This window comes from Barbus barbus, assembly GCF_936440315.1.
Source record: "Barbus barbus genome assembly, chromosome: 25".
In the NCBI taxonomy this organism is placed as follows: Eukaryota; Metazoa; Chordata; class Actinopteri; order Cypriniformes; family Cyprinidae; genus Barbus; species Barbus barbus.
In genome coordinates this window covers 3331196-3346321 of record NC_136753.1, presented here as the reverse complement: position 1 = coordinate 3346321, position 15126 = coordinate 3331196, and the positions used below count along the sequence as shown (strand labels likewise).

The 15126-nt window shown below is 37.2% G+C and overlaps 1 protein-coding gene across 3 annotated transcripts in view; it reads right to left on the bottom strand.

Moving 5' to 3' along the window:
* Positions 1–532: 532 nt before the first annotated feature.
* The window catches only part of nbeal1 (neurobeachin-like 1), a 52065-nt gene continuing 37471 nt past the window's right edge, over positions 533–15126 (bottom strand). Inside the window, exons 31-53 of one of the 3 annotated variants that reach the window (XM_079378292.1) lie at positions 14835–14992; positions 14517–14641; positions 14297–14420; positions 13431–13579; positions 13208–13341; positions 12458–12559; positions 12270–12365; positions 12044–12168; positions 10993–11133; positions 10552–10682; positions 10281–10390; positions 9837–9954; positions 9621–9718; positions 9373–9489; positions 9204–9293; positions 8380–8489; positions 8098–8270; positions 7834–7928; positions 6841–6957; positions 6436–6597; positions 6196–6344; positions 4871–5006; positions 533–2744 (exon numbers count right to left, since the gene is read on the bottom strand). In XM_079378292.1, coding sequence (XP_079234418.1) covers positions 2643–2744; positions 4871–5006; positions 6196–6344; positions 6436–6597; positions 6841–6957; positions 7834–7928; positions 8098–8270; positions 8380–8489; positions 9204–9293; positions 9373–9489; positions 9621–9718; positions 9837–9954; positions 10281–10390; positions 10552–10682; positions 10993–11133; positions 12044–12168; positions 12270–12365; positions 12458–12559; positions 13208–13341; positions 13431–13579; positions 14297–14420; positions 14517–14641; positions 14835–14992 — 2862 coding nt within the window. In that variant the 3' untranslated portion in view covers positions 533–2642. Of the gene's footprint in view, positions 2745–3467; positions 5007–6195; positions 6345–6435; positions 6598–6840; positions 6958–7833; positions 7929–8097; positions 8271–8379; positions 8490–9203; positions 9294–9372; positions 9490–9620; positions 9719–9836; positions 9955–10280; positions 10391–10551; positions 10683–10992; positions 11134–12043; positions 12169–12269; positions 12366–12457; positions 12560–13207; positions 13342–13430; positions 13580–14296; positions 14421–14516; positions 14642–14834; positions 14993–15126 lie in introns of those variants that run through there. The other 2 variants (XM_079378291.1, XM_079378293.1) reach the window with 2 other exon arrangements.

The following is a 15126-nucleotide window of genomic DNA, read 5'->3' as shown; positions in this document are numbered from 1 at the left end:
GTTTATTCTCGCGGGCAAATCTCGCGAGAGTCCGCCGCCGCCGCCGCACACGGTCACTTCCAGAGAGTTTCTTAAAGGGGCCGCTGCGAAGGCAGCGTCACATTTTACAAAAAAAAAAAGTGTTTCATTTAAAAATAATTCAACTTTTGAGTTATTTGATTATTACATTTGGTTGGTATTATATATTAATATAAATATATATTCACAAACAGCACAACTGAGCAATACAAACACTATACTTGCCTATTAATCTCTTTTATAAAACAATTAAGTCTATTTTTTTTATGACATATACCCTCGGATCGTTCCGATGTTCTTTATTATCTCTTGTCTGTTACATACATAACTTCATATCGTGGAATTGTAACAAAATATATTTGTCATATATTATGTATTAATTCAAATGAAATCTAATGCACACAGAAGCTCCCAAATAAAATTCACTATGATTAATTTTCATGTTCTAATAACATTACAAAAATAAGTAACATTTTATTGAATTATTTAGTTGAAAAACAAACAACTGTGACTTTTCAACAGGGCTTTAATGATAAATTTTCACGTATAACAAAGCAGTTTCTCTGTACAGATCAAGGAGACATTTAAAACAATCCGTTACAATTTTTCGTACCTGGAAAGTGCAAAAAAATACAATTCATAAACAGAAATAAAATTCATGCTGTACATTTCATACTGGATTCATAAATAAGCACAGATATACACACACATCCATTAGTGACGGCTAAATCAAAAGCAGCTCAGTAAGTGATCTGACGGAGGAGTCACTGCTGAAGTTTGTCTGGTTCCTGCAGAACCCCGGCTGTCCACAGGGGTCACGAAAGGTCATGCTGTAGAGTTCAGATCATGGAGTCTAATTTGCATGACGACAGAATAAAAAAGGCACTCCATTCGTATAATTAAAGGAAGAAAAACACATATACAAACAGATATGTGAATAAAAACAGCCACCTCTGAGATCTCCCGTTAAAAAAATAAAAAATTACATTGACAGTCTAAAAAATACATGATTTAAAAAAGAATAAATGCAAAGAAATCAAAGCATTAATTTAGATCTCTCGGTATAACTTATATCCAAAGCAACCAGCAGATGCAGGGAGCACTTAGCGATAAGAAATGAACACAACTCATCCCCATTCAGACTTCAACTCTAAACTTCAGCACCATAGCAAACTAAAGCACATATATGGAAGAACATACAACACAAAACTATCCTGATAAAGACATCTGCATTTTGGTATTAGTATCTTCATTAACATCTTCATATCTCGTATAAGTTTCAAAACAACCGTCCTTTAGTAAAGGAATGAATGTTATCACTCAAAGACATTAGTGTAAGAAAATGAGAATTAAAACAAACTAAACCCTTACAAAAAAATACAATGGTAATTATAGTTTCCACCGAAATACCAGTTATCATCACTATGCAAGTCTAGGAATTTCGTACTAACAAATGCAAAATGTTTTTTTCACACAGTTGTGACTATAATAAAGAAAAATTGCAGGAAATTATGATTACTATGGTATATTCTTGTAAGGGACACGCCTACGGTGAGGAAATAAAAACTGCATATGATGGAGCAGAATTCAGATGAATTCTCTAAAAGGCCTGGAAGTTTACCTGCATAGTAAACGAAGACTGCATGGCTTAGAAATATAAAAGAGGAGGGGAAACAGCGTCTCACCTGACTATTGAATTATGCTGCATTGGTTCTAGCTGTTCCTCTCTCTGTAGTGCTCGGTTTGGATACTAGGAAGACTGCGGAGCATCGATTAGCCAGTGGAATGCTTCAGAGGGACGAACTGTATTGCTTACTGTCTCACAAAGCCCTTCGAAACTTTCCCCCCATGTATTTGTTATTTTGTTTCATCAAACAAAACCTTCAGATGCAACAAATCCATAAATCAAACTGTAGAATGGTTATAAAACTATTTGCATGTACATCCACGACAAAATCTCGCATTCTTCATTGAAATAAGTACATCACAATTCAAGTAATGAACGACAACACTCAACAGTTACACACAATAAAAATAAGCACTTGCACCCCACCGATGTCAGTTTTGCTATAAAGTCTATTGGAACAGAATACGTCATATTTTGAATTATACTGGTGTAAATTATCATCCACTTTTCGAGGTCTGTGCAAGAGCAAGACTGTGCAAATAAATAATGCCTGTGTCCACTCATAAAACAACCTATGAAATATGACAAGGCCACTAAAGAGACACGTACTCAACACATAAAACCTGATGCATACGTGAACGTAGACATGACAAAAACATGTTGTAATGATGCTGATGATGATAACTGTGTGTTAATGATGATTAACTAAATGGCCGTGGAAAACGACAGAGAGGGCCGAGTCAGGAGGGTCAACATTAGGGTTTTCACAGAATTCAGACACATGTCATTAGATGGTGCCTGCACCAGTCCAACTACACGAGGGAACACGCATCCGTTTGGCTCAACACACACACAGATTTGCATAAAGGTGCTAAAAAAGTCCTTCATATTGTTTCAGCAAGAGGAGAGAGCCATCCTCCCATCTGAAACAATGGATTTGGGGGATTGACAGGGCAGTGGGCCAATCAGGCAGGAGGGCTGTGATTTGGGGGCGGGGTCAGGGCTGCTCTTGGGTGTGATACTCTGTTTCTCCAGACGAGATCTGAGTGAGACGCTTACTGGAGCCCCAGAGTTTCCTGGTAATCTGGCCAGAACGCATCTGAGGAACGGAGAGGAGAGGGAAGTGAAGGATAAAAGTAAAGAGGTGGTGAACAGTGGGAGGGAAAAAAGATGATTGATGAGTGCATGTGAGATCATCTGTGTTGGATTCATTTTGAGGTTGGTGCAAAATCAAAATGTGCATTTCAAGGGAGGGTACTCAAAAAAGAAGATGAGATAAGAAAATGATAACACCGCCCTGCATCATATTTGCTGAATGAAATCCAATACTAATATGCGTTTCTTACTAATTGGGCTGCTGATTCCAAAAATAGTCCCAGTTTTGCTTAAACACGTCACTTTTCTAAAAAAATATATGATGTGCATCTTGACAACCAGGAAGAAGTTTTGTATTATTCCTTAAAAAATGCCACAAAGACATAATAATATCTTCCTGTGAGCAAGTTTATGACTATCTGTTCAATTGTCAGCCAATTTTCACATGCATGACTGATTCTGAAGACATTATTTTTATGCCTAATCCTGATTTCAAGGTAAATGCAAACATGAGCCAGATGTTTTCTGCTACATCTGTGGGTGTTATAATACATCCAAAAATAAATAGAAAAGTACACATTTTGTAATAAGTTATTTGACATTAAATGGAGTATTCTGAATACTTGTTTTGTCATTAAATCTGAAAACTTTGCGTTATTTTGGTAATGCATTAAAGCTGATAAATACATACTTAGTGGAAAAACTGTACATGATGGAAAGTTGTTATTGATATTTTTGAACTCAGCATAATCCAAATACATAATATTATGCTTTTTTTGTAAATCAAGATGCAGGGCTGTGTAACTGTATGTAATGACTGTGTGTATACAAACCCTTTAAGTCTGAACTGACATTTTATGTCAGAAACATACTCTACACAAGCATGTAAAACACAGATGCTTGGAAAAATGCATTGTAAGCTCGTGGTCCCGTGGCACAAATGTGCGGCAGATTGAAATCGGCAAACTGAGTCTGTGTTTTCTATTCTTCTGTCTGAGGCAGAGACGACGTTCACCTTAAACTAATCTCAGAACCCAAGGGGGCGATAGAGTTCACATCAAACAATTAGCTACATTATAGCCCCCCTTATGGCAATGTGGTGAAAGAAAAAATATAGTATGTTCTCTGAGTAAATGTATCACAATATACTGGTATGGAAAATAACCACGATTTTTAAAAAATTAAATACTGATATAAAATTAATCCTAATAATAATCCAGCATCAGTTAAATCACATTTTGGAAAACACTGATGTGTAAAATTGAGTTTGTGTAGCTAGAAGCGTGTTCACATACTCATGTAGAGTATGTTTTCAGGCTGTATTTTCCATATTCATTTAATGTAGAAACTCAAATGTTGCTATACAAGTGAGTGATATTTCAGAGAAAATCCTTGAGAACGCTTTGCATTTTTTGGAATATTCAAAAATAGCTTCAGTGTTTGGCATGAATACCTGTGCATTCAGTCACATCGAGAGAAAAAAAAACATCAAAACCCTCCTCTAATGATTTCACAGTTTTACAGTTATTCAAGAATGAGTGTGACACTACGAGCTTCTATTATTACTATCGTTATTATACTATCGTTATATCGTATTATTACTAGCATTGTTAGTAGTATCATGAGGGTTTGGTTTGGTTAGGTTACAACTCCAACTGCTAAGAAAAAACTGAAACCAACAGCAAACTTTAACACTTCACACAATCACCACTGATTACACAACAGATGCTCAATCAATGCATTATGTCATTACTATGTTCATGAGTGTACTACTTGTTATGTTTACGTGATTGATTGATAGTTTGGGGACAAAATTGCTGAAAAGTGTCCTCGGAAGATAGCTAAATCTGATAAAACCACTTTGGGCTTGTCTTCAAAAAAATAAATGATCATTTTAAATCTATTCTTTTAGGGGAAGAGTTATGGTTTTGGGTTTGGATAGCCCCCACTTGGATAGCTAGGTATGCGTGTGAACTTGACTTGTGTGTATTTCTCTCAGATGATGTCGGGGCTGAACGTGTTCTGGTCTCTGAGATGCAGCAGGTGTGCGGGCGATCGCACACGCAGCGTGTTCATGAGAGGCGAGCCCTCCATCCTCTGGGTGATGTAGTTCCTGAAGGAGTTTTTTACCTCGGCAGGTTTCCCGACGCCCACTACGATCAGCTTGCCGTCATCGAGTCCCACCAGAACGTGAGACTGCTCCTTGGTCACAGACACGCACCGGATGGGCACCCGCATAGCCATCGGCGACACACACAGAGCCAGACTGCCATGGATAACCAAGAGAAAGCCGATGTTAGGATCAACAGACATCCTCACTTACAATCCAACCCAAGAAGATATTTTGAAGAATGACCAAACAGTTTCAGGTCCCCATTAACTTCCATACTTATTTTCCATTACCAACATTTTTCAAAGTATCGTGGTTAGTGTTCAGCAGACGAAATACAGGTTTGAGGGTGAGTAAATACTGTACGACAGAGTTGAACTATCCTTTAATAAATGGCAACAGACAGGTTCTGGAAGTAAAAGTCTCAATGATTATTTTTAAATGCTAACTTAAACTATTAAAGACAGACCTCCTGGAAACTGTGAGGTTGTTAATCAATGGTATATGCTTTTGTCAAGCCCTTCAGCCCACATTATTTCAACTTCTTTTTTAAATAATTGTGTTTAACAGTGAAATTCCTGGTGAGAATCAAGAATCACAGCAAGCAAACTGCATCAAAACTCACAAAAATCAGCGTATTAGAATGATATCTTCTAAGTTGTGTGTCAGATCCGGATGTAAATACCTGGAAATAACAGCCGGCATGTAAATCTCTTGTCTGATATTCATCTTTTGATGCCAAACCCAAATGTTTTCAGTCCACAGCAAAAATAAAGGAATTGGCCTCACTGTCCCAATACTTTTGGAGGGGAGTGTATATGTTTTGCGATAAATATAAACTATATTGTTTGTACAGTATATATGTAATCAACATTGCAGAAAGAAAACTCTTAAGCGCCCATGAAGCACTATAAATCATGCTCTAATCATCCTTAAACAACTATATATTATGCAATAAACAAATCCGATTGTTTCAATATTTAATCAGTAGTTTTTAAATTAGATTAATTGATTCACCTCATAGCTGGTTGGTTTAGTTCATGGCGTAAAGCATTTAAATGAAGACTATTTTAAAATCCCAACAGGAGTAATTCATGGAAAAAACACGTCTGAAGCCAAAGCAGCTGGAAAAAAAATTGTACTGCTGCAATATCTATAGTATTCTGGTTTCTAGATATTACCTCAATGCATGTGTGTTCTCTCAAACATTTCATCAGACACACATTGTAATAATGACACTCAAGAGTCATTACTTTCTGACTTCTGGGAAATGTAACTGCTGAAACTTGTTTCTGATGCGTGTTAAAATATGAGAAAAGGAGCCGATTATGGTTTACAGGTTTACCTGTACAGATCTCTGACAGACAGGAACCCCTGCTCGCTGCCGATGACCACATGTTCTCCTGAAGCACACATGTCTGTCACCTGCTCCTTCAGAGGAGCGCTGCACAGGTGCTTCCCGTTCACAGAGTACAGGTGCAGGGCGTTCTTATCCTGAACACACACAGGCACAACACAAAGAGGCTCGGTTTACACGGCACAGAAATGTGTGTGGAGAAGGGGAACTGAACTGTGTGTTTGATACCTTCATTGTGGCTTTGCCCTCTATACAGGTGTGCACCACTAGATGTCCCTCCCAGGACACAGCCAGGTGCATGATGGACATAGGCAGAGAGCTCTCACACGGCGGCCGCAGAGAGCGCATGTACTGACCCCTCCGAACAGTGTGAATGATCACCGTCCCATCCTGTGACACACACAAACTGCTATTTACATTTTTAAATCACCTTTTACTTCCTGAAATCCACCCCAAAAAGTTATTCAACCATCTTCGACCTCTTTAAGAATTTAAGTAAATGAGCTATGTTATGATTGGTTAACCTTTTTGTATTTGAAATAAGGCACAATGCCAGTGTCAAGTTGCTGAATACCAAACAAGTGCGAGTAGTAGACAGTGTTTTTGAGTGATTATGAGAGAGGCGAGTCTCACCCGTGATCCAGAGACTGCCATGTCCAGCTCTGTACTGATAGACACACTCACAACTTCATCTGTGTGTCCGTACAACACCTGCACTGGCTTATGGGACAGACCCACCGGAGCACCTCCCTACAAAAACAGAACAAGTTTAAACTCCAACACTGTATTAGAGATAAAAACCTCCTCTTTATATGAGTAGAGAATAAAAACTTTATTGATTATATCATTTAATGCAAGTGATGAGAGAGTTTAAGAAAAAAAAAAAAAAAACATTAATTAAAACAAAATTCCTAAGAATGTTAAATTAAGGAAGAAACTTCTGAAACATTTCTTGTAAAATTCCCAGCTTATTATAAAAAATATCCACTCAAACTATTTTTAAAATTCATCCATATGTTAAATTAATGATGCTATTTTAACAAAAAAGAATAAATATTAAAAAAAATTATTGCATTAAGTGTATTAAATTGGTCAAACGTGGCATTTATAATGTTACCAAAGATTTGTATTTCAAATAAATGCTGTTCTTTTGAATTTTTAATTCAAATAATCCTGAAAATCAGTCTCTACAAAAATATGAAGCAGCACAACTGTTTTAAACATTGATAATATTCAGAAAATCTGCATATTAGAATGATTTCTGAAGGGTCATGTGAAACTGAAGACTGGAGTAATGATGCTGAAAATTCAGCTTTAAATCACAGGAATAAATTACATTTTAAAATATATTTAAATAAAAAAACAGTTATTTTAAATTGTTGTAATATTTCATAATATTACTGTTTTTACTGTATTAAATAAATGCAGCCTTGGTGAGCATAAGACACTTCTTTCAAAAACATTTTTAACAGTCTCTTTAACATAATTTTTTGAACAGTAGTGTATCTTTATATACAATAAACACGATTGAGACAATAACATACTTCATATTTAGGAATGAACCTTCTATAGGAAGTCATTTGAAGACGACTGATCATGGGGCTTTTCCAAGAGAACAGAACATACCTGCTGTAGCACCTGCCACACCATGCAGGTGGTGTCTCTAGAGCCAGAGATCAGGTGAATCCCAAAGTGATCTGTGGCCAGGCACGTTACGATGTCTGCCGGGACAGAAACACACACACACACACACAAATATCCAAAGTTAGCAGATTTGTTTCCTGCAATTCAAGGTTAAAGTTAGAACATACAGTACAATCTGGATGTGACTATTCAAGAGAAAGAAAGAAGGGGAAAAAATGGCAGAGGAAGAGAAGCAGTTTCCATTACCCATGTGGCGGATGTGCTGCCCCACTGTTTTGCCCTTTACGAGTGATGTCACTCTCAGGCTGTTGTCCCAGTGGCCTCCACTGAAGAGCAACTTCCCGTCATGAGACACAACAAACAGGTGAGCTGTGACTTCAACCACTGGAGAGAATGGCCCTGCTAGAAACCTCTGAGTCCTAAAGAGAGAGAGAGAGTGGTTGTTGATGTGTTGGTTATTTTCAAGAAAGTGCAGGGCAGCTACAGTACAAACAGGACGTGAGGATGTTAACCGTCAGAGAGACTCACTTTACACTGGCTACAGTGGGGTCTTTGATGAAAGTGAAATAGTTGGATATGTTCTTGTCGTAGGGCAGCCAGCCGTGAGTTCCCATCAAGCAGTTCTGGCTCAGAGTTACCTTGATAACCCAAAAACACATTATTTATGAGGGTATAAAATATTTCATAAACAAAACTTCAGAGGGCATTAAAGACGATGTGGAATGGCATGTGTATTTGTAATGCATTTAGGAACTATCCAGTCATGCTACTGTAAAAATAATCTCTGTTATGGTCATCATTAAAATTATTTGAGTCAAAATTATTTTAAATTTATATAAATATTATTTTATATTTATATATTTCATTAAACTGTGCACTTAATTAATTGTGCACATTAAGAAAAAAATATGTTAGGATGATCAGAACCTACTTTTCACATGGCTGCTTATAAATAAAATCCAATAAATTAAAATATATGTATTTATAAAATACCACTATTTTTTCATATTTATATAATTTATTACAACTTGCACAGGGACATTAAAAAAAGAGATCAGGACCCCGACAGTATTATTATCAATTATCATATGGCTGCTTACTAAATAAAAATAAAAATTTAAAAACAAAAACTCAATTCTATTTATTCATTTAAAATAAGAAAAATTCTTGTTTTTTTTATATTTATCTAAATTTTATTTTATATAATTTTATCACAATGTACACTGATTGATTGTGCACAATAAGGGACTAGGTGCATTAATAAAAAAATTAATAAATAAAATAGGGCCTATTCTGATGTCATGTGTTTTTAAACCTGTCTGTAAGAAGTAGCTAATAAAGCCCAGACTTACCAGAGTATCTGGACTCCCCTGTGTGATAAATGAATGAGATTGGTTCTTAGGGACAACAGCTTTAACCAGTGGCACATTATCACTGATGCCCTAAAACACAGAGATGAAACTCCATCAGTCCACATCCGTCACTCCTCAGAACAATATCTACACAAACTAATTCAGTCACCTCAATGAAGAAGGATTTCAGCTCAGTGAGGTGCTCAAATATGTTGAGAGGACAGGAGTCCAGACGAGTTCTCCTCTTCTCCAGCTCCTCCAGAGAGAGACGCATGGGATGGGGCTCCTAAAAGCACATTAACACACACCATCTTATCAAACAACAAATACTCTGTCATGTTTATGGCATCTTATCATTTCTATTTGAGCATCTTTTAACACTGTCTGTTTGTGTGGAGAAGCATTAGAGTGCTGTACCTTCAGTAACTGGCACGGTGTCTGTCCAAAGTTATTGATCATTCCTTCTAGAGCCTTCCTCTCTTTCTCATCTGTGATGGCATCCAGATCAACAGCCCCTAAAACAAATTAAGAAATTAAGTCATCATAAAAGAACACCATATCCACCAAAATACCTAATTAATGTTTGAAGTAGCAAAGGATATAAGCCACATCCTGACTTGTATGTTTAGCTACCTTCATATGTGCAGTAGTAGAAGACATTAAGGGCCTCCACTGCAGCTGGGCCCCTCTGTTTATAGCCGAAGATCAGATCGATCCATTCATGCAGGTGGGCCGACACGTACTCCGATTCCTGAACACAGACAAATATCATCTACATCAACAAAACGGTCACACGATACGCTTCCAAACCTGCATTTCTCTAAGGATAGGCCATCAGTCATTCTGAGAGGAATCTGCCAGGAGGAAAGACTCGTGTTGTTCTAGTTTAGTAACCTTTCACGAAGCCATTTCTCACTGCTTCAGGCTTTAATAGGACAGAAGTGGCAAAGGAATTGAGAGGAAGAACAGAAACAGATACTAAGAGCGGGCCGTATTCAATTACACATGGGTCCATGGAGGCTCTCTATTGAGGTTAGTGGGGAAGAGCTGTGATGAAGTCATCAGAAATGGGCTCACCAGGGCTTTGCGGTGCTTGTAGATGAAATCCTCGGGGGATTTGGCCCATTTAGGCAGGATGACATCATTTACCCTCTCTTTAGAGATCTGTAAGCGACCCAGGTCAAATCCTACAACAGCGAGAGAGAGAATGAGTTGATACAATATAAAGGAGTCTGAGTGGTTTTTAAACATGAAGTGTCATTTTTTTCTGCATTGACTAATTTTGTGAATATTGTCCTATTCCAGCTTAACTGGCAATACTAGCTCAACTAATCTTTAATTTACTCACCGTTCTGGTTCTCCAAGAACTCTGGGAAGTAAAAGAATTCTGGGATGAGCTCTTTGACGTCGTTGGGATTGTCCATGAGGGTTTGCCATGTAGCAGGAATAGAGTGAAACTGACGGTCGGCACAGTCAAACCTGCCAGACAGTATATGTATATATACAGTATTTATCATATTAACATATGATTGCCCTTGTTTAAACATCAATCAGTCAACAGCCTGTCATAACAGAGGCCATTTATTTGAAGAAATCGTAAAGGTACATTAGCAAAAACGGGCTGTTTTTGAAAAAATAAATGCAACAAAAAATATTAGAATATGAGGCCTTTATACGAGTTTCACTTCAGTAACCTTTTCTTTTCAAAGCATTCAATTGTGAGCTGGTTGATTAAAAAGGACACAAAAGAAAGTGAAACAGAATTTTAAGGCAAAAAGACAAGCATTACCTGCCGCTCTGCAGCTGGATGTGCAGGGATGTGAAGGGTTCGACTCTAATGAGGTAATGCATGACTCCAGCGCCGTTCGAGTAGTGCGTGCCGTAGTGGAAACGGTCTATGGTGCCCGTGGGGTCTTCAAAACTCTCATATCTGCAGAATAAGCATCATTTACACACATCAGCTGCATTCACTGCCGATACAAATTCAATTCAAATGTTTAAAACATTTGCTCTGTTCCTAAACCTAGTGAACTGCTTCACTGTTAAATAGGAAGCTAGCTTCTAAGGGAACACCTTAAAGTGGAACCTCATCAGTGGCAGAGAACACCATACAAGACCAGTGTTTAAGTTTTAAAACTAAAATTATTAAAAATGGGTTTTGGCAACTGAAATAAAATATATATCTTAAAATAAAATTAGAAATGTTGCCTTGGCAATGAAATTAAAATGATTTTAATTTGAAGTACTATAATTACTAAAACTGAAATCAAAATAAATGAAAGCTAAATATTTAAAACTACTAAAAACAACAAAAGCACATAAAATTATTAAACCTTAAAATAAAAACTAAAATATTAAATAGAAAAACGCTAACCCAAAATATTAATAAAAAATTATAATAGTATATAAATAACTTTAAAATAATACTTTAAGAGATTTGATGCTCAAAGATTATTCCAGTAGTCTGAAGGTAGCATGTGGCCAAGCTAATGATCCATACAAATACATTTCAAACACAAATAATGGACAAAATAATGTATTTTAATCAGAGGTTAATGAAACTTTTCAGTTATGAACAAAGTTTGCTTATAATCGAGATTCCACCATCAGTTACAAAACTCTTCATGTTCATCCCAATGCATTCTGGGATTGTGTTATGTGTGATGGATAAATGCTACCGTATTATAAAACTGCTATTTGGTAAATCCTTCAGAGTGGGACCATGATGACTTAAAATGTTCCCTAGGTGTTGTTATAGTTAACTAAAACTTACTATATTTTTTTCTGAACTGGAACAAAACTAAAAGGACTGAGAGAACAAGATAGAGGCAGAAACACACTTCTCTCTGACGGCTTTGGCGTTCCTCTCGTTCAGCACGGCCACAGGTTTGGAGAGATCTCTGAACACCCGCGGATCGGACAGATCCAGCTCCTCTGACGTATAATCCGACAGGATCCAGGGGAACTAAAATCAGCAGAGAAAGTCACACGCTGTAAGATCATTCAGGAGGCGATTGAGCGCTGATGTGTGGCCACATTCAGAGCGGCTGTTTAAGTGTCACTCACCACAGGATACTGAGCCAGATCATTATACGTTCGTCCTGCTATGGTGTTCAACTGCATCAGGTAGTCAAAGTTTGAGATCTCCCTGTTCACCCATTTCTGATGACAGACAGAAGGAAAAGTCAGCTGTAAACCGTCAACGCTGTACTATATGAAACCCTTAAACAGAGATGCTTCATGTGTGCAGTGACCTGTGTGAGTCCAGAGGCTTTGAGCAGCTCCTGCGGTGAGTGAGTGACATGAAGAGAGAGAGAACGCAGCAGCAGCATCCGGCTGTACACTTTATTACGCACCTGTCAATCAAACAGAAACAACCAATCATAAGAGACTGAACAAAAGAAGGTGGGAAAGTCTAGGGTTATTATAGTTGACTAAAAGCATAAAACTATTTGCGACTTGAAGCTGTCAAAGCAACATTTTTCATTTAGTTTATTTTGATGAATTAAAACTAAAACTGAAATAAAAATGAACTTTAAAAAAATAGCAAAAACTTCAAATTATGATTAATCAATCTTTCACACAACAATATATTCTAAATAAAAAAAAAGGAATAATTGAAACCACATGTATGCAAAAACTGCATAAATACTTTTATACATACACATTTCACTCATTTACATAGATGTTTGTTGCTCATTTAGATACTCCAAATTCATAAACATTAGAATGAGGTTAAAAACTAATTCATGTACATTTATGCATTTAGCAGACACTTTTATCCAAAGCGACGTACAAAACAGAAAGAAAAGCACTTATTGTAAATAAGGTGGTCATTTTTCATAAGAAGTATGAATAATTCATTCAATTGTTAGTGGATGAGACTCAATGAGTGTTTGTACAAAAAAAACAAATATCAGCTCATTATAAAGCATTTTAAGAGTTTGCATGTAGCATTACGTTCATATAGGAAAGAGAAAAAGAAGACGAGAAACATTCCTGACCTCTTTCTTGAAGTTCAGGAAGTAGCTGGACTGGTCGATGAGAAAGATCTCCAGAGCCGAGCGCCGGAGGTTGTACCTGCGCAGGTGAATCTCTCGGATCTGAGACAGAGGCCATTTAAAGTCCTGACCTACACCTGAAAACACAGAACGTCTGTATCATCTCTATCCTCCTACACATGACCTTCACACTGCTGGATAAACCGCTGTACCAGTTTCTCCTCACCTTCCTCTTTCTCTGCGCTGCTGTCGTAGAAGTAGATGTGTTGTGTGGTGAGCTCCAGACGACCCGGATAAACGTCAACCACCGTGACCAGCTCACAGTCCTCTGAGATCACCAGCTTCTCCTTCTGACCCGCCTCTTCAGAATCAGCCCTTAGAGAACCACAGCGAGTGTGTTTACATGCACAACTTTTTTCGTTTTCTTAAGAAATTAATACTTTTATTCAGTGAAGATGCATTAAATTGATCAAAACATTGGCATTTAAGAGATTTATAATTTTACAAAAAAATTAAATAAATGCTGTTCTTTTAAACTTTCTATTCATCAAAGAATCCTAAAAGATCATGGTTTACACAAAAATAATAAGCAGCACAACTTTTTCAACACTGATAATAATCAGAAATTCTACTTGATCAGCATGTTACAATTTCTGAAGGACAGCGTTACACTAAAGACTGGAGTAATGATGCTGAAAATTCAGCTTGGATTACAGGAATAAATTACATTTTAAAATATATTCACAAAGAAAACAGTTACTTTAAAATGCAATAATATTTGACAATATTACTGTTTTTAATGTAGTTCTGATCAAATAAATGCAGACTTGTTGAGCATAGGATACTTCTTTCAAAACAATAAAAGAAACTCTTACTGACCTGAAACAAATTGATAATGCAAAAAAACAACAACAAAAACACCTTGACATGTTAATGTCAAAATGTAAACAAACTAATCAATTCTTTTAACTAAAATCTAATCTTAAATGGATAAAAGAGCATCATGTTTCAAAGAGTTTACACATCCACTAAGTTGAGTAAAAGTGCGTTTCTGTATTTAGCTCCAGTGATTGGCTACTGACTGAGACTCACTGATTGGCTGATGCAGGATCCTCCTCCAGGAGCTCCAGGATGTCATCCTCCAGATCACTGACCTTCACCTGTTTCACCGCCTCTAACAACAGTGACTCAGCGTTTACCTGCTTGTGCTGCACACCTGAAGTAACACACACAAAACCATTTATTTCCTGAAATGCTCATCACAAGATTTAGAAACGTTACAAGTGACCGTTTTTAAGTGTGTATATCTTACCTAGGTTGTCTCTCAAGGCACTGGCTTCTCTATGGGGATCAAAGTTGTTATTCCGCACCAGTTTGAGTCGCATACGGGAGTAGTTCTCAGCACTAGAGAGCTTCCAGTGTATGTCCTTCTGCTGCCTGCCAAACACACACAGACCACACCAATTAGCACAATTTTCTCTTTTTTAAATAATGTTACATTCTGGCAAAAACACATTTGATTATATTATATCTGAATTACTCTTTACAGTAGTCATATATACACCTCCACCAGCACAAACAGTATCCACTCCTGTTCTCAGTGGCATTTACAGACAGAAACAACACTCACTTGTCCACCCAGGGTCCTCTCTCACAGAAGAGCCCCCTGCGCGCTGCCCTCCACTGCCTGACGATGGTGCTGTACTGCGTGTGGATTTGTTTCAGCATGCTGTTGTACCTCAGGTTCTCCTGACGCCCTCGACGGCTGAATGCTTCCACAAACTGCTCCTGAGGATTTTTGAGGGAAATGAAATTGTAAATTCTGCATTAAATTTAAGGGAAATTCTACACACTGCTGTTTTTGAAAATAAGTTTATATAGTCTCTTCTGATAACCAAGGAAAAAACATGTTACTGACCCCA